Here is a 21,805-nt window from a genome sequence, read left to right on the forward strand (position 1 = left end):
CCCTACTCCAGTCCGGTAATCCCATATCCACAGCGTTGTCATCGCGCACGCGGACCATCGATTACGACATTGCATGCTCCGTCCGCGCCGCTCGACCGACTCTGTCATGGCGTCCAATGCAAGAAGCAAAAGCCATGGCCGAACGGAGCGACCACGTCGAGGCGGTGACTGACTTACGCCGCAACGTGTTCCACGGCATCCATGTTGCTATGCCGGCCTGGTTCAATTATAAACACCGTTGGATGCGCTGTAAGTCGTGCTGCATGTGTGAAACGCATGTCGCGGTCACATCACCAAGGATGCAGGTCGATCATGTATAAATAGGTGTTTAGGTTCGTTCCTAGCTAGCTCGTCGACATGCGCAGCAACCCACGCTGGAATGCACGTTCGACGAGGCGGCGCTGCCGATTCCGCAGCGACAATCGTGTCTTGTCTAGGTACTGTGTGTTGGCATGAGCGACGCGCATGACGAGCCGGCGCTGGCGCAGCTGGTGTTGCAACCGCTTGAGGAGCGCAAGCTCTTGCTCTCGTTCAGTCATCAGGCGAGCGATTTCATCGACGTTGTCACTGCTCTCGACCGAGTCGTCAGCGATATCGCGCAGCCGCGCGATCGAGTCGTCTACGTCGTTGCGACACTCTAACAGTTTCTTGGCGGCTTCGACCATCGCGACGTGGCACTCGGCGCGCTTCTTCAGCAGAATGGCGTCGTACACCAATGTCGCGGCAAGCTCCATCGTCATGCAGGGGCCAAAAATGTGCGGGAACGTCGAAGCCTTCCGACCGGGAACGTTCAATTATGGGGTCGCGCAAGTGGCGACGCACTCGTGCAATCCTGCGACACATCGACGGAAAACTTTCAACTTGCAAACGGTATGCAAGCGGGGAGATAGCTATTTTGACCATCAAAGGTTGTTTCGTCCCGTGCACGGTTCCGGTTTTTGTATGAGTGAACATTTAATTCGACCAAGTCAGTCGATAGTAATATCAATGGCTATTCTGACTGACAATTTGACGGCCGCGGTGAACCACCATCGTGCCCACGATCACCGGCCACACAACACTCAATCGAGGCGAGTTGTGCCGTGGCCGCCCTTCGCCTGGCTTACGACGGTAGTCAGTTGTGCCAACGAGACGGCTGGACGACGCACACACATGAGGGGGATGGGCCCATACACGTGCACACGCCTGCCAAGCTGGATGAATCGAGCAATGCGGGCTGCAACGTCGGGTTGGACTGGCCCGAGTATAAAAGAGCACCACCGGGGGTGCGCACGGCACTCTTGGACTGCTTTGATTGATGCCAGAAGCAGTTCATTGAATAGCCCTGCCGGCCCCGGTGCCGACAACGACGGCGTTTCGGCGATGTGCACTGGCGACCTAGCATGTCGCGGAAACATGCGGCAACGTGCAGGCCACGAACACGGCACCCCACAAAACCACGTGCTACCGATAAAAATTCACCGGGAAGCAGATGGATCGTGTAGGGGTCCGTTGTATGGCAAACGTGCGGCACAAAGGGCACGCTATTCGATGCTGTTCGTGCCACGACGCAGCGCGAGCTTCGTGGAGGTGCCTGGTGCTCGTCGCGGTCGTCTGCCCTGGGATCAAGCTTCAGTGAATTCGGTCCTGGCATCGCACAAGGCAACATTTCCCGGCGAGGGTATTGCGCTCGGATCGAGTCCCCAACGCAATGGATGGAGGGCAATGGATGCATCCCCGTCGAATTCACGCCTTCCTTGGACCGATTCCATCTCGTTTTTTTGCTCGTGCACCCCCAGCGCACGTCGGTGCAACAGGACACATTAGATATTGCGTTTCCTCGTACGAACAGCAGACACTACGACGACGACATGGCCGTGGGAGGTGCTGGCGGCTGCTATACAATCAGGTTGACGTCGTCGGGTTGACGCGGCGGTGCCTCGTTCGGGTCGATGGATTTCCGACAAGTGGGGCACGTCGCGTTAACAACGAGCCATTCGTCGACGCACGCTTGGTGGAAGTGATGCTTGCAGTGCAGAACGCGCACGGTTTGGTCCCGGACGTATTCGTTCAAGCAAATGCAGCAGCTCGCGTCCTATCCATCGAATGGGTCAAACATGAACACCAACGGCGCTGTTACACGCGGCCATCAAACAACGCACCTCGTCGGGAAACATGGATGGCACGTACGGCGCACTCGGTAGCTTGGCAATGATCTAGAGCGCTTGTGAGAAAGGGAAGGGTCGGGAACGAAACGAACCTCGGCGGCGGCCCCCTTGCCACGCATGGGATCTTGCATGCGATTCAAGAGACGAATGAGGCACGGCAGGCAAAAGCACACGATCGGGAGCAGCGCAACCAGGATTAAGCACGGCAGGAAAATCTTGATGTAGCAGATCGTGATCATGGCAAACGCCATGTTGTAGAGATGCCCACCCGCTTTGGTCGAGCTGTGCTCTTCGTCGCTGATGATCCACATGTTGCCGACAAGGAACCAAAACAACCCTAGGAGCTCCAGCGAGTATTTGATCGAGTTCAACGCGCTTTTTACGCCAGGGGACGCGAGCCACGACGTGACGGCGCTATTGCGGACAGATCCGTCCATCGATTTGTACACGATCCACTCGACAATGACTGTGAAAAACTGGTGCAGGGTTTGCACAAGCGTCCAGTACTTCACACGACTGCACGACGCGAGTTCAGGGTCGTTCCAGAACATGGCCATGATCACAGTTGCCGCGATAACCTGGGGGATAGAGATCAAGGCGGACACGGCCAGCAGTAGTCCCGTGGTTCCAGCATTTCGTGCACCTTGCACACTTGTGTTGAGCACATTGATGCGAACGTCGCGGGCCTCTTCGTGCGAGGGCAAGGCATTCAGCAGCCGCGATCTGTCCCCCGATATCGCTTCAGGTCTCGACCTGGACGACGCCGGGCTTGCCGACGACGCGCCCGCCGGAGCACGGGGGCTCATGCCTCCATCTTGAGCAGCCATCATGCTGGCCGAGAGAAGCTGTTCCACGACAGACTGTTCTATCATGTCCGGATACGCTATGCGGAAAATCATTTTTTTACACCTGCCGAATGTGTGTAATAAATTACTGTACTTGCCCCATTCACTTCAAATTTGTATCGCGCGTCCGCAATAGAATACTCACAACGCGGAATAATATCGTTGTCTTCTTCACACTTCCTCCGGTTAATTCGCCCACCTTCCGGATGATATCCCACCATGAAGGCTGGACAGACGCTGTGGTCATTTCACACATGCTGCGATCGCTCCTTCGTGATGGCGGCAACGTCCCTGCTGCTGCTGCTGCTGCTGCAGTGGCCGCGTACTGCGCGTCCTCCCGTGCCACATCAACAGCACGGAGTGAATCGCCCACTGGGTTTGCGCGCCAACCACCACGAGCCATTATTTCCGACCCAGGTACTGTTCACGCCAGCCTCGGCCGCACGTTCGAGGTGGCGTGTACTTACAATTTCAACTTGCAGATGTGTTTGCAGCCAAGTTAAGTCGCATGGCTGCCGATGGTCCGTCGCAGCTGCTCATGATAGCTGATTTTGACTACACGTTGACGCCGTACTACACCCCCAAGGGCGAGCACGCCCATTCGTGCCACGGCATCATCAGTGGCAGCGGGTTCCTCGGGCCGGAATTTCAAGCCAAGGCGAATGCTCTGTTTCAGCAGTTTTACCCCATTGAGATCTCTCCCCTCTTGACGCACGACGAAAAGGAGCCACACATGATCGAATGGTTCGTAATCCATCCTTTCCTTCTCGTTGTCCATTTTAAAACTCACTTTGCCCAGGTGGGAGCGGTCCCACAAGATCATGGTCGAGTATGGGTTGCACGCCCACCACATTCAAGATGCAGTGGCCGACGCCGACATTACGTTTCGCGCCGGCTTTCGGCCGCTGTTTGCATCCCTCGCAACAGCCAACGTGCCGACGCTCATCTTTTCTGCTGGTCTTGCGGGTACGACCACGCGGCGGCGGTTCCTCATGGCCATCGCAGACGCCCCAACAGCACTTGACCTGGCCAACGAGAGAGAATGAGCTGATGTGTTTGGGTAGATGTGATCCAAGCCGTGATGAACAAGACGTGGGGCGATGCTTTTTGGACGCCCAATGTGCACGTGATATCGAACGTGATGGAATTCGAACCGACCACGGGGCGCTTGGTCGGGTTCCAAGAAAAGGTGCATTGGCCTCGTCTCTCCAATTTGTTCACTTGGCGCGGCGTTGTAGCTGATTCATTGCCACAACAAAAACACAGCCGTCGTGCGGGATACGCCGTTCTGGGACGAGTGCCACTCGCGGCGCAACGTGGTGCTGCTCGGCGATTCGGTAAGCCGTCGCATGGGATAGTCTTCGTGGCGATGACGCGATGGCCAGATTGGAGATGTCAACATGACCGAAGGTCTCGATGGCAAAGAAGTGCTTCGCATTGGGTTCCTCAACACTCATATTGAAGAGCGCATGGCCGAGTACTTGTCGCTGTACGACGTCGTGATTGTGAACGACGGGACGCTGCACTTTGCCCACGTCGTCGTCGATCTCATCACGCGTCCTCCATCCCCGCCACGATCAGTCGCCGAAGTCCCGTTGGCAGGACTTTAACTCGCGCGAGTTGAATCGCCGATTAAGTTGACAACGTCGAGCTCGGCCGACCCATACACTTGTCGTAGCATGGCCAACGTGCGGGCGAGAATCGAATGCACTTGGTCTGGTGGCGTGTAATGGTCTGTCTGCGACGTAGCAATCGTAATCAGGCGTGGGCGCTCTACGGAATCGCGCTCATGAGTCGTGAGGGCTGACGTTGTGAAGCACGCGTACCGCGCGAAGACGCCAAGTATGCGCGCATCGAGTCCAGCATGGGTTGGATGTCGTGGTTCACATGATGTGGTAAATCCACGCACGGCGCGGCCCACTTGACCTGCGAGCGACACCTGACGCATCGGGATCGACAACGAACGTACGAGTTCGATCTGGTCGGCGTTGTAACGATGCAACATGCAATAGAACTGCTCAAAGTAGTGGGGCATGGCGCTCGGATCGTTGTACAGACGCCAGAGATGTGCCATCTAACGCGAGATCAGCCAGAAAACAAACAAACGCGCATCGATTGTACACTGGCGACAAAGTTGGTCTGATCCACGTGGCGCCACCGCTGCGATTCCATCATACCGGTCATCGTGCTGCACGAAACGTTGACTCGATCGTGGTGGCGGTCGCGGGAATACCTCGTGTGATGACGATGGTGCTCGAGTTGCTGAGCGTGACTGAGCGTGGGTGGGATGTTCTACAGCAACTCTTCCACTGGAATCGAGGCATGGGGTGCTGCATCGCTGTACCTTGAATTGGAGGCCACCGTATATGTGGCGCAGCACTTGCGCATCGTCGACACCGCACGCTTTCTCAAACTCTTCAAAATGTCAGGAGAACCCGGCAAACGACGCACCGCGCACCGTGAAGAAATGGATTCAACGTCGTGAAGTAATCCAAACAAATGTCCAACACAAATGGCCCAAGAGGAGGGCGGACGCTGCTCGCGGGACTGTCGTGCAGCTCGCACACGGTCAACTGCAAGGTCCTACAATGAATCGGCAATCCCTCCTTCTTTCACCACATCGTTGCAGGACGCACTGCTTCTTGGTGAGCTCTGACTCGGGGGCGTACATGGCTTCGTCCACAAAGTAGCTGTGGTTACTTGTCACGCACAGCGTCCCTAGGATAGCAAATGTCAAGCCATGCAAGCATCGTTTTGAGACTACCAACCGTTGTCTATGTGCTCACCGACAGCAAAGGCTTGGTCGCCCAAGGTCATCTACGAAATGGAAGGGGTGATTGTATCGACGAGAACGAGGTCGCTGCCGACTTGCTGTGCCCAGGGAGGTTTGACCCATATGAGCGATTCCATGTGACCAGCAAACGAGAGCGGAAGGACGAAAGATGCGATTCCTGCTTCACTCGCGTCCAGGACGTCGTACAGCTGCGATGGGGTGAACACGGACTTGGCTGGGACGTCGCGGGGAAACGCCAAGTCTGGATGGGCATCGAAGTGCACGAGGGTCCAATTCGCGAACGGCAACACCCGCCTTCGGATGGCCTGTGACTTGCTGAATGACGAGATGCCCTCTCAAACGCGCGCACGTTTGTACCTACCTGGTGGATCGGCTCCAGAGCATGGTGGTGATCGTCCACGACGACAACCCGCATTCGATTCATCATGAGTTGCAGCCAAGTTCGCAATTTTTCGTCCATTTCACACCGAAGTGCTCGAAATATTAACAAAAATTTGTGCAACATTTTCCATTTTTGTGCTACTCTTCACAAAATTCAACAAGGCAATCATACATGTATTCACGAACGTATCTAGACTTTGTCGTCATCGTGCACGACATGGTAGACATCCCCGTCCGGTCGCCCTTCGCTTGGGGCTTCCGTCGTGGATGGTGCGGGCGCGGCGTCGTGGGGCGATCGCAGGAGACAACACAAACACAGCCATAACGACCCGACGGCGATGCCAGCCACTATCAACCATGGGAGCAGCACGTAGAACGACGAAAACGACCCTTCCAAGCGCGCTGCCAGCACCACAAACGGGCTGAACATGATACACGACGTGACAACCATGCAGACCACACCGCTAGTTTTGCCGTTGGGGGTGCTGTCCGCTGTTAGTCTGGACGCGACCACAACGCTCCGCACCTGCCCATTGTAGGTCAGAATCACCTAAGTTGTGCTAGATGTACCGTGGAGCACAGAGACAACGCCATGTATATCCACACGGGAAGAAAGACAAGCCACCAGCTTCCATCGATGGTGCCATCGACTTTGAGCCCCACCAACACGACCAACACGAATCGAAGTATGTTTTGGACAATGCTGTACATGATCGAGCCATACAGCTACGGAGAACAACGTGATCAGCGCAGACAGTCCACGAGCATGGAGTACCGCAAACGAGTTGGGCGAGTCGTTGTTGGTCGTGCCATGCTGGGCAGCGAGGGATGTGTACACTTGATACCCGACAATGACCTTCTCAGTGAGAAGGATGCCTTCCAGCACCAGATACGGAGCCAGGACAGCAATGCCCGACACGTCCAACGTCGCTTGCAGCTTCATCGCGATTAAAATTTGCGATGCCACGAAGAGAAGTGCTTTGAGCAAGCGGAGACTGCACAAGCATGGTGAGTTCGTGCAAGTCCTTGGAAGGGACCTGTTGCACCAAACGTACCTCTTGGTCAAGAGGCGGGAGAACGTGGACGGAGGCTGTGCGATGGGATCGCCGTTCTCATCCACTGGTGCATCCTTCGACACCAACGAACAGCACGATGCGCAAATGTAAATGGCGTCGAGCACCCACATCGGGATGAATACGTCGACCCATGACCAGTCCACGGTCTTGTCGACGCGAAGACACCACAACACTATCATCGTCACGTTAACGAGGAAGCGTCAACCGGAGATATGATCACACATGCATGTACCGGGCACGAGTAGGATTACCGCACACGCGGCAGTGATCGACATCAAGATACAAAACTTGGCCCCACCACCCAACGACGACAGCGCGCCGATCGCAGAGGCCATCATTTCTTCCATGCTCATTTCACCAAACCCGTTCACCATTTTCAGGCCGTCCTCGCCTGTTGCGTCGTAAATCTCTCGCTGTCGCGGGTCACTGAGCACGTCGTATGCATGTTTCATCGTCGTAAACTCTTCCTGGGCCTCGGGTGAGTTCCCGCGCTTGTCTGGATGCAGCTGCAGCGCGCGTCGGCGGTACGCTTTCTTGAGTTCCTCCGGCGTCACCGTCGGTTCTACGCCCATCACATCGTAGAATTTGGTGTGTTGGACCATGACTCCTCGGACTGGCGGCACGGTAATTTCGTTGCCCACACGAGGTTTCGCTTCACGCGGAAGATCACATTAATTTACAAAAATTAATGCAGTATATAACAAGTAAGTGAGACACGCACATTTATATAATACATCCAGACCATGTTCGTTGGGCCCTCTGCTCACATCACCGGTAACATTGATGGAGCCTCATTAAAAGATGGAATACATCCTAACGACGTGACATACATCATGTTCAACTGCATACCTACGCGTCCAGTTCCTTCCTACGTTAGCTGCACAGACCTGCTGCGTTGTGGCAGCGCTGACTCCCTATAACATGTACTCTGTAATTCTATACTCATTCAATACGTAAATTGATGTCGTCCACGGAAAGTCGTCTTGTCCCGTCTCCAAGATTCGCGTTGATTTCGTGCAATTTCCATCAAAACCCGACGATTTCGGCGAATTTATGAGTTCTGATTCGTTCATCCATACAACTGCAGTGTTCAAGCAGGCCTCACTCTCTGCGCAAATGCATCTCCCAGGGATATGTATTGCCCGCTCGACACGCGGCAGAGTCGTTTATGCCTTGACCATCTTGGTAAGTATTTCAGCAGTCAGTGACCTGTCAAAACGAATATATGCATTCATACAAGTTATATAGTATGGCGGTGCAGCTTTGCGAGATGTAGTTAAATAGTGTATGTCTGCGTCATGCCATTTATAGTGTGAATGCAACGATGGCGTTTGCCAGACTTGCTGCACGCCGCCAGTTCTCGACGTCCGCGCGCGGATACCAAGCGATCGGCTCGTTCCATACACCAAGCATCGATGACATTTTCTTAGAAGAGTTTCCTCGGGAAATGCCGTTCCGCATTCCTCTGACTTCGCCGATCGCGCGGTTTGGTCATGACGTCAAGGCGGCCTTCTTCCTTGACCCCACATGGATATTTCTCAATCACGGTGCTTTTGGATCGACTCTTCGACTTGCGATGCACACAGCCCAACAGTGGCGTGAATATGCCGAGGAGCAGCCCCTCAAGTTCATTGACCGCGAGCTCTTCTTCCACCTTGTCGACGCCATCAAAGCTTTGGCGACGCATATTCGCGCGACATCTCCAAAAGATGTCGTGCTGCTTCCAAACGCAACGGCGGGACTCAACACGGTGAAGTGCAGCCATGCCCCCGAAAGGCTGCCTTCTCACAGTTGCAATATGACAGGTCATCGAAGGCATGGCAGGTCGCATGGACCGCGGTGACGCGATCTTCACCTTTGACGTGGCGTATGGCGCAGTGAAGAAGCTGCTCCATCAAGTATGCTCAGAGCACGACTTGGTATTGCACACACAGGCGCTTCATCTCGGCATTGCACACGACGACGATGCTATTCTCGACCTCGTTGCGCGGTCCTTGCCGCCGACGTGCAAGTATGACAAGATCTTCTCCTGGAGACGAAGATTCCACGTCCCATGTTAGATTAGTCGTGCTAGACCACATCACGTCCAACACCGCGACCGTTCTGCCCGTCCAGCGCATTGTCGAGCTGTGCCATGCCCGCAGTATTCCCGTCTTGGTCGACGGCGCTCATGGTCTGCTAAACTTGGATTTGGACGTGGCAACTATCGGCGCAGATTTTTACGTGGGCAACTGCCACAAGTGGCTGTGTTCAACGAAAGGCGCAGCGTTCCTGCATGTGCAGCCGGAGTACCAACATCTCATGCGGCCACGGATCCAGTCGCATGGACTTGATGGCAGCTTCCAAGCACGGTTCCTGTGGACAGGCTTGCAGGACTACAGCGCAATGCTAACGCTGCCGACGGTCTTGTCGTACTGGAGCCAGGCCCGTGGCGCACGGGAGTACATGCATCGCACCGTTGACGAAGCCGATCGAGAATTGCGCCGTGTGTGGCATCTGCCCGAGGTACCACTTCCTCGAACGATTGAACTCACTCGTCTGTGTCCAGTTGAACCTACCTGCACACAAACAATGCGCAATGCGTCTTGTCCCGTTGCCGTCGAACGTGTTCGGCCTCGTCGCATCATTGGCCAAGACATCGACGGACGCAAAGTACGTACAAGATCGACTCCATCACGAGTTCCATGTGGAAGTGCCCGTCAAATGCATCGATGGGCGGCTTTACCTCCGTCTCTCTGCCCACATATACAATTGCGCCGAGGACTATGCGTACCTCGGCCACATCATCCATCCGTGAGTAGGGAGCGCGATGGCGAAGCCACGTGAAACTGCCAAATGAAAATGATTTTCGAATCCATGGCGTTTTTTTAGGCGTTTTTTATTCTCATTTGAAAAATACACATCTGTACATAACCAGATCAAATTTGTTGCTTTGTATAAAAATATAGCAGACATGTGTTTCATTTTCTTTTTGTCGTATAAAACAATTTTTGCAAGTTGCGGCGTTTCGAAATCTTTCCTCGTAAACGACGCCCACCACGATGCTGCGCCTGGGCGTAGTGCTTTGTGCCGCTGGGGGTGCTCTTGCCGAGATGCTATCCTTTGCGCCGACGATACAAAACGTTTCTCCGCGTGAATGTTCCCTGTCCTCCATTGCTGCGACGATAGCATGGCCTGCAGTCGTGTACGTGTGTATCCATGCAGTCGCATGCCTTGGGCTGATGGATTTGACTGCGTAGACCAACCGACGACGTCCTTGATGCCTATGAGCTGTCCTACCGGGTGGTACAGAATACCACGTGGATATCGTGGTCGAACTCACTGACGGGTCGAATCGGCGCCGTGCCTTCGCTCGAAGTGCAAACGGTTGTCAGCCGCGGCCTGTCAGGGCCGATCACGGGCGGGTACTTTCGCCTAACAAGCTCGTATCTCAGCATCGCCGACGTGGACACTCGAACTGGTGCCGCTACTCTCTTCAACATACATACAATCGTCATTCCCATGTAGGCCTTGCAGTGTCGCCCTTGATAGCATTCGATGCCTCGGCCGCCGACGTCCGAGCTGCACTCGAAGCGATCCACGACATTATGCATGTTCAAGTGACGCGAGAAGGACCGGATCTTCTCGGTGGGTATGCGTGGCGCATCGAGTTTCATGAGGAGCACGCGCGCCCGATGCTTGGCATCCACACGAATCTCCTGGACAACGGGAGTGTCTCGATCAGTCAAGTTGACCTGCCCACGTCCATGTGCACCACTGACTGCATCGCAACGGTGACGGGCTTGTCGGCTAACACAAACTATGTCTTTCGAGTGCGCGCGCATGCTGCAACGGTAGTGTGCCACGTCATGATCTCAGTGACACGACATTCATTCGCAGGCCGGGTGGGGGCCATGGAGTCCTGTCACGAAACCGTGGACCACGTGCACACTGGGTACGAGGGATGCATGTCGGCTGATGGCAAGAGTTGCTCGTTCGCTCACGTTCCGTGATGGGCTAGCTCTACCTGGGATGCCAACTCAAGTCATTGCTACCAGTGTCAGTCCGGTGGGTATTTCAGTGACGTGGGCGGCTCCAAGCGATGCGACCACGTCGTTGCCGATTCGATCGTACTCGTTTGGGCATCGCTGCAACGACGACATCTTTTGGCGCACGCAAATCATCCCCTCGAACACTCCATTCGCCGCGGTCACCACCGCCCGTCCCAACGCAAATTGCCAGTATGGTCAACATCATCGACCGCGCGAGTCGCGTGATGTGTCCCAGACGGTCCTGACCATTCGTTGCATCGGTGTAGAGTTCGCGTGCTGGCCACGAATGACGTCGGCAGTGGACAGTACAGCGACGTCGTGTCCGTGCGAACGTTGCCAGGCCCACCCCTGCCACCATTAAGCGCGGTGCTCTCGTCCATAAGCGAGTCGATGCTGCGCATTTCCATCACTCCCACAATGTAAGCGACGATGCCTCGACCGCCACAATCTTGTCTGTACTCGACACATATGCTGCATGATTCACCGCGTCCCGCTCTGGACCGACACTGCTAAGAATGCTAACGTTTCGTTTGGAAGGGACGACGGGGGAGCTCAACCTGTAGCGTACATCGCAGAGATCAAAACAGCGGACGGCACCGACTGGATTCCGTTGCCCACGCTTTCCCCGGTCGTTGGCAGTGCTGCTGTCCTCACCTTGGACTGGCAAGCGCCTGCCCCATACACTCGATACGTGGCTCGTGTGTCGTCGAAGAATTCGTTGGGGGCTAGCGACTGGGTCGTGTCCAACTTTATTCGAACGGACCGACCGCGAGTGGTCGCTGCACGCAAAGCTGCAGATCCGCGGGCCATCGAAATGCTTGTGGTGCCGGCGTTGACGGCAGGAGAGGCGGCGAATCGACAGGACAAGTATTACATGGCAGGGACGGCCAACGGTGGGCGACTCGGCGGCGACGGACAGGTGCAAATTTATGTCACACCAGCCTTTTGCAAGTTGACCATTGTGGCGATCCATCTAGCCTGGAGCGGTGTACGTGCGGGTGTTTGCGATGGACGGCGCGCTGCTGAAGCAAGACGCAGTCTACTTTACGGGATCTGTGCAGGTTGCCTAGTACAGCTCGTGACTGTCGTTGGGCCTGACACCAATGTGTAGAATTACACGATTCCAGACACTCCCAAGTACGTCCGGGCTGTCGCTGACGTGTATGCGTGGGGCGGCGGCGGCGGTGGCGGGAGCATCAATGCACACGATGGGGGATTTGGGGGCGGCGGGGGCTTCGCCCGAGCTGCGTTCTCGATCACCCGTGGATCGGTGTTTCAAGTTACTGTGGGCGGAGGCGGTGGCGGGGCGACCTCGCGCAGTGGTGGCTCGGGTGGGTTTGGTGGGGGTGGTCGCGGTGGACGGGGCCATTTCGTCGGTGGAGGCGGAGGTGGAGCAACGTTGATTCACATTGAAAAGCCTCGTGGACAATGGACGCTTGTGCTGGTGGCTGCAGGAGGCGGTGGCGGGGGAGCAAGTTCCGTGTGCTGTGCCGCCGGAGGCGCAGCTGGCGGCGTGAACGGCACGGCAGGCATGGAGCCGACCGCCGCCCAGATGGGACTCCCATTATCACTCGCCAACCGAGACGAGTTTCACTCCAAGTTTGAATTTGGCGACACGCGCGATTTCACGGGCTCAGCGGCTCGGGATAATGTACGTCCGGACAAAACTCCAACCTGAACAAATGGGCATGTGTAGAATGTTGAATTTGGATATGCACCGGGCGCGGATTTTGCGACCCTGGCGGGTGGAGGTGGCGGTGGTCGATGTGCGTCTGGGGGAGAAGCTGGTCGCCAGAGCTCATACGAATCTGCCATCCAGCAAGGTAAGTCCAGTTGCATGAATATGTGAGCTCATCACCTGCTATAGTTGCAACATTTGGTCAACCGTTCGTTGGAGGTATTGGCGGCGACGGGAAAAAAGGTGGCGGCGGGGGTGGTGGCGGCTTCTTTGGTGGCGGGGGAGGTGGAGGAGGTCTCGAAGGCGCCGGAGGTGGCGGTGGAAGTGGGTACATCTCGGCGTCGGAGGTTCGTGGGAAGAATGGATCCTGGATTGCTGTGTCGACATTGGGTATACGCTGTAGGTCGAGCCACTCCCCGATCCAGTCCAAGCGCCAGTTCCCCAACAAGTTACGATCACGTCGGGTGTGACGACGTTGTCGATTCAATGGCGACCTCCAGAGAATGGTCCCTTCACCCACCGACACCAAAATGTGGGGTACATCGTCGAAGTGGCGAGCGGCTACGCCAACGAAGACTTTGTCCCCGTGCGCTTTTCGTCGACCTACGTCATGACAGATCGGAAACTTGTCTAGGTGGACGGAACAACCAACACACAATTTGTCTTGTCTGGGCTAACTCCCGCGACATCGTACGCCATTCGGATCAAGCTCCTTGTGCCTGGCGATTTGGGGGGGTACAGCTCCCGCGTCGTAGCGCAGACTTTGCCCCGGCCGACCAACTCGTGGCAGCACATTCGACCAACGCTGTTGATGCAAAGCAATGTCGGAGGTGGATTTCGACATGCCGATGGGGCGTTCGGGTCGCCGTCCCCGCGACGCGGACATACCATGGTCGTGCTGGGGGAGTACACCTACTTGTTTGGCGGGTGAGCACAGCCACACGCCTGCATCCATCGCTGGATGAGCCAACTTCACCTCGCATGGGTTGTTTTGGACTGTAGATTTGGACCCGGGTATCGATGCCAACGAGGCACGAGCGACGTGTGCATGGCTTCGCCGTTGGAAAACAACGAGCTCTGGCGGTACCATTCCACGACGCAAACTTGGTACGTTTCGATTTCAGCAACGTCGCCCTCGATCGATGGCAGGTTTGGCTGCAGCACTCCGTATTGTTGTCGCCTGACTGCGTCATGCAAATGCTGCGTCGAGAGCTCAACGAGACAGCTGTAGGCTCCACGTACAAGATGTGGTTGGCGGCGTGCGCCCACCTCCCCGTGAAAAGCACTCGGCGTCCGCGTTGGGCGATGGCAAAATGCTCGTGTTTGGAGGGCGTCAACTCGCGGGGCCGAGAGCTTTCAACGACGTGTGGCAGCTGGACGTTGGGACGACCACGACGCTGGCATCGACGCAGACGACGCCCAACGTGGCGCTTGTAGATGGACAAGACACATGGACAGCCGCCATGGCGAGCATTGATCCGACGAGAATGTGCATCCGGTCCATGCAAGTGGTCCTGAACATCACGCACGCGTGCCTGAACACGCTCGAAGTGTTTCTATACGGACCTGGCCCAACGACGTTGCCGTCGCTGCAGCAGGATTACATGACCGGGTCAGACGTGGTGGGCGACGTCATGTGGACGATTGACGGCGGCAACCAACCCAACGGACCCATCCGCGCGTCGTCAGCGGTCCCGACAACACGGTAACGTCGCGTATTGAATCGCACGGACGACTAGGTAGGGTGTCATGACGTGCGCGGATTAGAGGCCATCGCGTGCAGCTGTATGGTGCTGCAAATGCCTCGATGGCGTGTCGATCAGGTCCGCAAACGCTCGTTTTCAACTCCACGACGTCGTTGGAGCCAATGGATGCGTTTTCCCATTTGCCAGCGGCGGGGACGTGGACGTTGCAGGTTCGCCGACTGCGCTGCATCCTCTATCGCGCACGGCCAACTTATGGTGGGAACTAGATTCACGACCGCGAAAAAGACTCGCTCGCGGGAACCCTCACGTCGTGGGGAATCGAATGGATCATGGTAGGCAATTCGTCATGTTTGAATGTGCTGGTACGCAAGATGTGGCTGGTGCAGGAGCCATGCACCCCGTCGTACGAGTGGACCAACGTCGGTGGGTCCATTCACGGCACCCCGCCGTCGCCGCGCTACCAACACACGAGCATTGCAGTCGGACCCACGACTCTGTTTGTGTTTGGCGGCAAAGACACCGTCGAATACCCTGACGATCTCTACCGACTCGACTTTTACTCTTCAACGAGCTCCCGTACGTTCGACGTCACACAAACGCTCACCAAATGTGCATGCTCGGTCGTTGGCCTCATCATTTTGTGGACGGTAGGGAATGCGTGGCAGGTATTGCAGCCCGTGGGACTGTCGAGCTTCCATCGACGCTACGGCCAACTCTTTTTTGTCACGCCATTTCAAGCCCTTGTCCCGACGGCAGGTCTCCGCGAAGAGCTCGACACGCCTCCGATCGAGGACCAGCTACAGGCGTTGGACATGATGCAATATGCGTTGACAGAGCCAACGTCCGCGATGCAACCCCTTCAAGCCATGAATACCACAACTAGCGCTCCTAGTCAACGGTACTTTACAAGTGGAGGTTGGTGGACGCTGCCAACTTCGCCATCGTCGAAAGTTGTGTTGTTTGGCGGGTATGGCCACCCTCGAAGGGATGTGAAAGTCACAGCTACCACCGTCACATTTGTGTAGCCAAGACCAGACCGGGTTCTTGGACGATTTGTGGGAACTTTCACTGGCAGAGTCGCCGCCACCAAGTGTGTCCCCCGACTACATTTGTCCGTGGATGATGCGCACGCGGGCTGCCGAATGGTCCATCTCATGCGGGGCGACGAGCTTGCCAAGTCAGCCGTGCAGCGTATCATCGATTCTTCAAGCAGCGTGGTGCCAAGGCTCGTATCAAACCATCCAAAACTTGTTCTGACCTGTACTCGTTGGATATTTATGTGTTGCTAGCTATGGAGGTCGATGGCATTTGTCGAGATCGCAGTTGAATGACCGATGTTGACCATGGTTTGAATCGGCCATTTTCTACGTGGGAGGACCTGGAGCCAGTCCCTCGTCGCTGTTGTTTCGCCAATGCAGAATGGTCCAAGCATACTCGTGCCTGGGCTGCATGAGCTGCGGGGGCAAGCAGAGTCTGTTGGAACAAAGCCGATTTTGCGGCAGCAAGGAAAGGAGCAGTGCCCGTCCACGTAGTCGTCGAGATTGCAGCACGACATGGGTGTTTGTATTGATATATTGATTACGATCGTGCTAGAAGGGGCTCCTTGACGGCAGTTCTTTTCATGCGGTGAGCAATCTCGTCAGAACGTCAACGCCGCGTGCGATGCTTGAGTTGTAAAACATAGCTTCTCTCGACTGGAGCGCGTCGGTGCAAGGCGAGACTAACTTTTGGTTGGCGTCCGCTCCAACTCCCCCCGAGAATGTTCCGCGCTGGATCGGATCGTCGCCCATTGTCGCCACGGTCCATGCGCACTCAATGTAGTGCAGCAGTCGGGTACACAAATCTCGGTTGAACAGGTTCTGGCAAATCTCCCGTTGCATCCGGTCCGTGATCGTCATCACGCGAAACTCGGACCGCTGGCGGATGCCGTACGCGGGCGACAAAAAGCCGATAGACTCGCGCAGTACGCGTCTCGCCGGCGGTGGTGCCGTGATGGTCGGCTCTCTCACGACCACGCACTTGTACATGCTGGCCGTCAAGTTGGACATGAGCGAGTTGAAGTCATACGTGTAGCTGTGGACGCCCCCGATGTTTGAAGCACTCACATACTGCCAGTACGCGGCGGGAAGGGACTGGAACAGCGACCCGAGCACAGGATGCCCTGTTGCGTCGACAAATATACCGAGCTGGGTCGACGAGAGCGGGAGGCGAATCGTGATGGTCGAGTTGAGGGTCGGGGCGGCATACGGAGGATTCGAAATCGTCGACGGGACAAATGGCCACGCGGACGACGTGTTGCGCTTGGCGGCGTCAGTGGGGAATTCCCCGACGTAGCAGTTGATGTACACTTGAAGCACCATGTCAAACGTGGCACTAGAATGCACACACAGCATGAGCGCCAACGATTCGACTGGAGCGACGTACTGCAGGGGCATAAACAAGATGTCGGCGGTCGTGCGGTTGTTGGCCATCATGGCCCCAAGCGCGAGATGCATGTTGTCTGCGGCATACCACACTCAGTGAGGCCACGAGCAACGAGTTCTAGTCGAACGTACTGTGCATGCCCGACTTGATGACTGACGTAAACTGTTGAAAGCTCGATGCTGAGTTGAGCGCGGACGCGAGCGAGAAATACCCGAACCCGGACGGAAACGACCGACGCCAGGACGACCGAATGAGGTACCCAGCGCACGTCGCGTTGTTGTCGGACTCGCAAAACGCATTGAGTGGCGGGGTCGAGACTTTGATGCCCCGCGTGTCATTGCGATCGATGGTCAAGTTGGAAATCGTGCCCGTGTACCCCCCAAAGTCGGTCAAGATGATCGAGCAGTCCAACAGCGTGCAGTTGGTCGTTTGAACTTGGGCAAAGTCGGCAAAAGCGTCCCAGTATGGCAACGTGACGGACGCGAACCGTGGGGCCAGCCCACGGAGCATGGTTTCGTACGCCAGGAGGACTTTGCGGTTCCAGTACGCCCATCCACTCGTCAAGTAGTACTCAAAGTACGTCTGAGGCTCTTCAACGAGTTGGGAAAAGTAGTAATGGTACCCCAGCGCCATGGAGAGCTGAACGGCCTCCAGATACAATGCCTTTTCGTCCGATGTGAGTTTCAGCCAAGATTTCCTGACTCGGGGAGAAAGGGTTGGTTCGGGAGTGGGGGCAGTCGTGGGGGCAGGGGCTGGTGCAGATGTTGGAACAGGCGTGGGAGCTGGAGTTGGTGCTGATGTTGGCGCTGGGGTTGGAGCAGGCGTGGGAGCTGGTGTTGGTTCGGGAGTTGCGGGTGCGGGTACAGATGTGGGCACTGGTGTTGTTTCAGAAATTGGATCTGGAGTCGTTGGTGGTGTGAGAGCAGGGGTTTGTTCAGGGGTTGGAGTAGTTGTGGGCTCTAAGGTTGGTTCAAGTGTAGTGTCGGTGATGACTTGTGGCGTGACCATCGAGGTTGGGGTCAACTCGGGGGCTGTTTGAGCTTGTGCAAGCGCCCACAGGCCCGCGAGGATGTAAAGACTTCGCTTCGGAAGTGGGGCCATCTCTGTGAAAAGGAGAATGTAGAACCGAAAGCGCCTGGTGATGGCACGGGGAGGTAGTTATGCTCATGGTTTTTCTCGTCATGGCGCTGCAATGCACCGCGAACTGCCACACTGGTGGTTTGGCGTCGCAACGACGAGATCTCGTCGAATGTTCTGTACGTCACGCCCGATCTCGCAACATTAGATTGCTACGCCCTCATGTGTGCACTGTGAATGGACGCGGCCATCTCTCCACCGTGACAGGCCACACACGGCAACCATGGCACTGTTGGACTGATGCATCTCGCTCCTCCGCAAAACTAGAGTGAACCGCTCCACATCGACGTACTGCAGTGTGACCCAGGACCCCAAGCGCCAGGGTGAAAGTGCATTCTGCACAACGTCCTCAATCTTCAGCAGCAGATGCACGTCCAAGGAAAAGTTCTCGCCACCAAACCCCCTCATTCCCTTGGATGTGCCTGGAACGGGCGGAAGGATGTGGCGGGTCAACTTGTGCTGGACGTAATTCCATACAAGTTGAAACGGTACTTGATGGCCATTCCCGAGGTCGGCGAACGTCATCTCTGTTTGGGAAACGACGATCGCACCACAGGACCATCACGGACCTCTGCTTTCTGCAGGATATGTGCAGTTGCAACATCGCACAAAGTACAGCACTTGCTTTTGAGTTGACTGTGAAATGCAGGAGAAACAGCACGAAGAAATCGATGGTTGTACGCTAATGCGTGGAAAATTGTGCAGGACGTCGGCGATCGGCAAGTGCTGCTGTCCGCATTCATACAACATCGATGGCCGCCCCCAATGGCACGGTTGGGGGTAAAATCGTAGACGAAGCGGTCCAACAACAGCGCCAAACCTGTCATTGCCACGTGCTCAAAATATGGCGGAGCTCGTGACCATGGTGGAGCGTGTGACGATAGAATCACGCCGTCGGCAGGACATTTGTCTTCCTTTTTGGAGGCAAAACCCGGCGGAGACGCGGACTTCGATCCTGGTTCTTCCCGTAAAGATGACGCCATCATGAATTGCACCATCGGCACCACAGTCCATGTTGCGCTGAAGTACATTTACTGACCCAATGAGATCGCGTGGGGGATTCCTTGCCGAGGAAGTACGTATGCGATAGAAAGAACTGTCATGAGGCTGCAGGGTCATGATGGCACTTGGCGCGTCGACGCAGACACGATAAACCGGCTTGGATTTACAGGTAGCACATTCTTTTTTAGCTTTTGTAGAGAAACGTGACGAGAGAGTGTGAGTTTGGCAAGGTATATGGATGGATCTAGTACTCGCGACATGCTGTGACGGTATCTCGTGTGTCGTCGCCACGCACAATTAAGCGTCGCGTGTGGGCGGGACATTGATGCCAAGGGTGCAAGCAATGAATGGCCATGCGCTGAGCACGGCCCAGCACGCGCGTCGGTTGGTTTCGAGGAAGCCTTGGCGCAGTTTGACTTGCTTGACGACGGAGGAACCTTGGTCGGCCAAACTCATGGTGAGTTGGTTGTACACGACGAGAATCAAGAACTGGTTGACAAGGCACAGCCGGTACATTTCCCACACGTCGTCCGGTGTCAAATTCGGCACGGCCTCCGTCACGATGCGAGCGTACTCGTTGACAGCGGCCGTTTCGACGTCGCGCCGCACCGACGCGGCCACTCCAACGATGAAAAAGAACGCGACATCACGCAAGGGGTTGCTGGCACCAGCCGTGGCCCAGTCCAAGAGCCAAATGTCATCGGATTTGCAGTCTAGACACAGATTATCTTCATGCCCATTCAACGTCATGGCAATCGCACCAAAGAGCATGTTGGCCACGTGAAAGTCGCCGTGCAATAAAGTCTTGTGTGGCCATGATTCGACGGCGGTGTGGATCCTAGACAAGGTGGTTTGTCCAAGCGACAGGCAGGTGCAAATTGGCTCCATGGCGTTTGCGAGTTCTGGGTCGTCGAGCTGAGCGAGAAACGGGCCAAACAGCGACGGGAATTGGGTCTGTTTGGCTTCACCGGTCAGACTGGCGCCAATGCCGGGCACGGCAGCCAATTGAGGAAAGGACTGACCTACGGTGTCGGTGGTTCTGTTTAAGACAAAGACATAGCACATGAATGTCACGTACCCCAGTGCGCGGCGTGCATTGCTCCGAGCTTGCGAAGGATGGGAACCACAAGGATGGCTGGACACCCATCGAGGCAACTGAACCGTTCAATGTTGTCCACCTTGTCGAGCACGACGATGTCCGTTGACGCGTGCAGAAATGGCGGTAGCAGGAACGGAATCGCGTCGTGCTTGGTGGCCGTGTAGAATGCCTTTTCAACTTCGAACATGCTGTGGACGAATGGAAATTCTGGCCGAGGACACTTGACCACCAAGTGACGCGGCGGCTCGGGAGAGTCAAACTCCACGGTGACATGGAACACCCGCGATAGAACACCCACGTCCATGTCGTTCACGCGCACCGCGACTGGCGACGGATGCAGGAACAGCTTGCCGACTATGCGCTGCACTTCGTCTTCCATCGTGTTCGCCGTCGACAACCTGACAAGCACTTCACGAAATACGGATAAACGTTCGGATGACGTGGCACGACTGCAGCATCCGAGGTCACACACTAGACGAGCGCTGACAAACGACATGCTCAAGTCAGTGAAATGTATCGGTGTTACAACAAGCTGTTGGGTCCTATGGTGGTGGACGGGCACTGCGGGATCAATGCTGTGGAGGCCACAGGGCATTGGATTTGCGTGGTAAAGTCAGCGTTCGTGTTGGAGTTGGCGTTGGTGCTGTAGAATCCGACTTGGACAGTCGACGGGCCAGACGACCCTAGCGGACAATACGAGCTGACACCGCCGCATTTGTTTTGAGTAGAAGAGCTTGATCCGACGCCACACCAAAAGCCAGGGCGGCAAGAGGCGCACAACTGGCCGTTAGTCGAATACGATCCTACGTAGTTTCCGTTCATCGTGCTGCGAAAGACTTTTCAGGACAGACGTGTACCTGCAAGACACGGCTGCTGTTGGCTGGAAGTTGATCCCAGCGGACATATCGAGCCGAGGGCACAGCGCCCGGAACACAAGGGCGAGCTGAGGCCCGTTGTCGAACCGAATCTGACAATGCATCATGGGGGAATCCTGGGCATGGATGAATGCTTACGTTCCAAGCGGGCACAGATGGGCTACACCCTTCACGCAGTAGGATCCCGTGGGGCAAATTTGCTGCCCGATGCGAAGGCGTCCATCAGAACTGACAAGGGTGAAGTAACCTGCACTGACCCCGACGGGGGCCGACGACCCCGACGGGCAATACGTTGACGGGTCAAGGCATGGAAAGTGGCTGTAGTCCGTTGAACCTAGAGGGCTAGAGGCGAAACTTCAAGTCAACTCCGATAGTGCTCACGTCGCACCAGTAGTAACCAGTCGGGCACAAGCCAGAGCATGCGGTCGTCGTGAGACCTTCAGTCGAGCCAAACGTGCCCGCTGGACATTTCGTTTTGAGCCCCTGTGTGCACCACATGCCCCGTTCACAGATTTGCTGGTTCACACGAGTTGTCGTCCCGGTCAGAGCCAAACTTTGACCTGAATGTTGAGTTGAGATCACGTTTGGGGGACGATCCATACCAGCCACA

General features: G+C 55.9%; 10 protein-coding genes across 10 annotated transcripts; 3 read left to right on the forward strand and 7 right to left on the reverse strand.

Moving 5' to 3' along the window:
• Window positions 1-252: 252 nt before the first annotated feature.
• H310_03197 (hypothetical protein) lies at window positions 253-924 on the reverse strand. The gene has a single exon (XM_008866987.1). The coding sequence runs from the start codon at window positions 738-740 to the stop codon at window positions 345-347; it is 396 nt and encodes a 131-aa protein (XP_008865209.1). The 5' UTR covers window positions 741-924; the 3' UTR covers window positions 253-344.
• On the reverse strand, window positions 920-3,009 carry H310_03198 (hypothetical protein). The gene is made up of 3 exons (XM_008866988.1): window positions 2,240-3,009; window positions 2,142-2,195; window positions 920-2,074 (listed from the first exon to the last, which is right to left on the reverse strand). The coding sequence occupies exons 1-3, from the start codon at window positions 2,975-2,977 to the stop codon at window positions 1,877-1,879; spliced, it is 990 nt and encodes a 329-aa protein (XP_008865210.1). The 5' UTR covers window positions 2,978-3,009; the 3' UTR covers window positions 920-1,876.
• A 237-nt stretch (window positions 3,010-3,246) lies between these two features.
• H310_03199 (HAD hydrolase, family IE) lies at window positions 3,247-4,602 on the forward strand (the record flags this gene model as incomplete). The annotated part of the gene is made up of 6 exons (XM_008866989.1): window positions 3,247-3,409; window positions 3,475-3,736; window positions 3,792-3,958; window positions 4,057-4,181; window positions 4,231-4,329; window positions 4,378-4,602. 6 exons carry the CDS (start codon window positions 3,247-3,249, stop codon window positions 4,600-4,602), a joined length of 1,041 nt encoding a protein of 346 aa, XP_008865211.1.
• Window positions 4,603-4,624: 22 nt separating this feature from the next.
• On the reverse strand, window positions 4,625-6,213 carry H310_03200 (hypothetical protein; the record flags this gene model as incomplete). The annotated part of the gene is made up of 12 exons (XM_008866990.1): window positions 4,625-4,660; window positions 4,704-4,765; window positions 4,819-4,918; window positions 4,962-5,066; window positions 5,114-5,180; window positions 5,226-5,284; window positions 5,337-5,407; window positions 5,451-5,575; window positions 5,629-5,710; window positions 5,761-5,809; window positions 5,861-6,091; window positions 6,148-6,213. The coding sequence occupies 12 exons, from the start codon at window positions 6,211-6,213 to the stop codon at window positions 4,625-4,627; spliced, it is 1,053 nt and encodes a 350-aa protein (XP_008865212.1).
• Window positions 6,214-6,325: 112 nt separating this feature from the next.
• On the reverse strand, window positions 6,326-7,897 carry H310_03201 (hypothetical protein). The gene is made up of 5 exons (XM_008866991.1): window positions 7,476-7,897; window positions 7,223-7,415; window positions 6,943-7,162; window positions 6,738-6,893; window positions 6,326-6,693 (listed from the first exon to the last, which is right to left on the reverse strand). The coding sequence occupies exons 1-5, from the start codon at window positions 7,843-7,845 to the stop codon at window positions 6,358-6,360; spliced, it is 1,275 nt and encodes a 424-aa protein (XP_008865213.1). The 5' UTR covers window positions 7,846-7,897; the 3' UTR covers window positions 6,326-6,357.
• Window positions 7,898-8,561: 664 nt separating this feature from the next.
• H310_03202 (hypothetical protein) lies at window positions 8,562-10,161 on the forward strand. Its single transcript, XM_008866992.1, has 4 exons — window positions 8,562-8,993; window positions 9,049-9,254; window positions 9,304-9,748; window positions 9,792-10,161. Exons 1-4 carry the CDS (start codon window positions 8,568-8,570, stop codon window positions 10,038-10,040), a joined length of 1,326 nt encoding a protein of 441 aa, XP_008865214.1. The 5' UTR covers window positions 8,562-8,567; the 3' UTR covers window positions 10,041-10,161.
• Window positions 10,162-10,284: 123 nt separating this feature from the next.
• Window positions 10,285-15,994, forward strand: H310_03203 (hypothetical protein; the record flags this gene model as incomplete). Its single annotated transcript, XM_008866993.1, has 20 exons — window positions 10,285-10,427; window positions 10,483-10,703; window positions 10,751-11,076; window positions 11,123-11,177; window positions 11,244-11,463; window positions 11,541-11,693; window positions 11,812-12,193; window positions 12,252-12,335; window positions 12,386-12,925; window positions 12,971-13,097; window positions 13,142-13,299; window positions 13,356-13,538; window positions 13,587-13,879; window positions 13,955-14,080; window positions 14,184-14,657; window positions 14,720-14,867; window positions 14,925-14,990; window positions 15,045-15,234; window positions 15,310-15,625; window positions 15,684-15,994. 20 exons carry the CDS (start codon window positions 10,285-10,287, stop codon window positions 15,913-15,915), a joined length of 4,437 nt encoding a protein of 1,478 aa, XP_008865215.1. The 3' UTR covers window positions 15,916-15,994.
• A 283-nt stretch (window positions 15,995-16,277) lies between these two features.
• On the reverse strand, window positions 16,278-18,183 carry H310_03204 (hypothetical protein; the record flags this gene model as incomplete). Its single annotated transcript, XM_008866994.1, has 3 exons — window positions 16,278-17,031; window positions 17,083-17,158; window positions 17,214-18,183. The coding sequence occupies 3 exons, from the start codon at window positions 18,181-18,183 to the stop codon at window positions 16,278-16,280; spliced, it is 1,800 nt and encodes a 599-aa protein (XP_008865216.1).
• Window positions 18,184-19,518: 1,335 nt separating this feature from the next.
• On the reverse strand, window positions 19,519-20,718 carry H310_03205 (hypothetical protein; the record flags this gene model as incomplete). Its single annotated transcript, XM_008866995.1, has 3 exons — window positions 20,300-20,718; window positions 19,983-20,243; window positions 19,519-19,934 (listed from the first exon to the last, which is right to left on the reverse strand). Exons 1-3 carry the CDS (start codon window positions 20,697-20,699, stop codon window positions 19,519-19,521), a joined length of 1,077 nt encoding a protein of 358 aa, XP_008865217.1. The 5' UTR covers window positions 20,700-20,718.
• A 124-nt stretch (window positions 20,719-20,842) lies between these two features.
• On the reverse strand, window positions 20,843-21,693 carry H310_03206 (hypothetical protein; the record flags this gene model as incomplete). Its single annotated transcript, XM_008866996.1, has 5 exons — window positions 20,843-21,146; window positions 21,178-21,287; window positions 21,334-21,395; window positions 21,443-21,537; window positions 21,584-21,693. 5 exons carry the CDS (start codon window positions 21,691-21,693, stop codon window positions 20,843-20,845), a joined length of 681 nt encoding a protein of 226 aa, XP_008865218.1.
• Between the last annotated feature and the right edge of the window lie 112 nt (window positions 21,694-21,805).

The sequence above is a fragment of the Aphanomyces invadans genome (assembly GCF_000520115.1).
Source record: "Aphanomyces invadans strain NJM9701 unplaced genomic scaffold supercont1.5, whole genome shotgun sequence".
NCBI lineage: Eukaryota > Oomycota > Saprolegniomycetes > Saprolegniales > Verrucalvaceae > Aphanomyces > Aphanomyces invadans.

Coding starts and splice junctions, on each gene's coding strand:
- H310_03198 (XM_008866988.1), bottom strand. CDS start 2,977: ATGATGGCTGCTCAAGATGGAGGCATGAGCCCCCGTGCTCCGGCGGGC. Junction 2,196..2,239: donor GCAAGGGGGCCGCCGCCGAG/GTTCGTTTCGTT, acceptor CAAGCGCTCTAG/ATCATTGCCAAGCTACCGAG. Junction 2,075..2,141: donor CATCCATGTTTCCCGACGAG/GTGCGTTGTTTG, acceptor TTCGATGGATAG/GACGCGAGCTGCTGCATTTG.
- H310_03202 (XM_008866992.1), top strand. CDS start 8,568: ATGGCGTTTGCCAGACTTGCTGCACGCCGCCAGTTCTCGACGTCCGCG. Junction 8,994..9,048: donor CAACGGCGGGACTCAACACG/GTGAAGTGCAGC, acceptor GCAATATGACAG/GTCATCGAAGGCATGGCAGG. Junction 9,255..9,303: donor TCCTTGCCGCCGACGTGCAA/GTATGACAAGAT, acceptor GTCCCATGTTAG/ATTAGTCGTGCTAGACCACA.
- H310_03201 (XM_008866991.1), bottom strand. CDS start 7,845: ATGGTCCAACACACCAAATTCTACGATGTGATGGGCGTAGAACCGACG. Junction 6,894..6,942: donor ACTCGCCCAACTCGTTTGCG/GTACTCCATGCT, acceptor TGTTCTCCGTAG/CTGTATGGCTCGATCATGTA. Junction 6,694..6,737: donor CGTTGTCTCTGTGCTCCACG/GTACATCTAGCA, acceptor TACAATGGGCAG/GTGCGGAGCGTTGTGGTCGC.
- H310_03197 (XM_008866987.1), bottom strand. CDS start 740: ATGACGATGGAGCTTGCCGCGACATTGGTGTACGACGCCATTCTGCTG.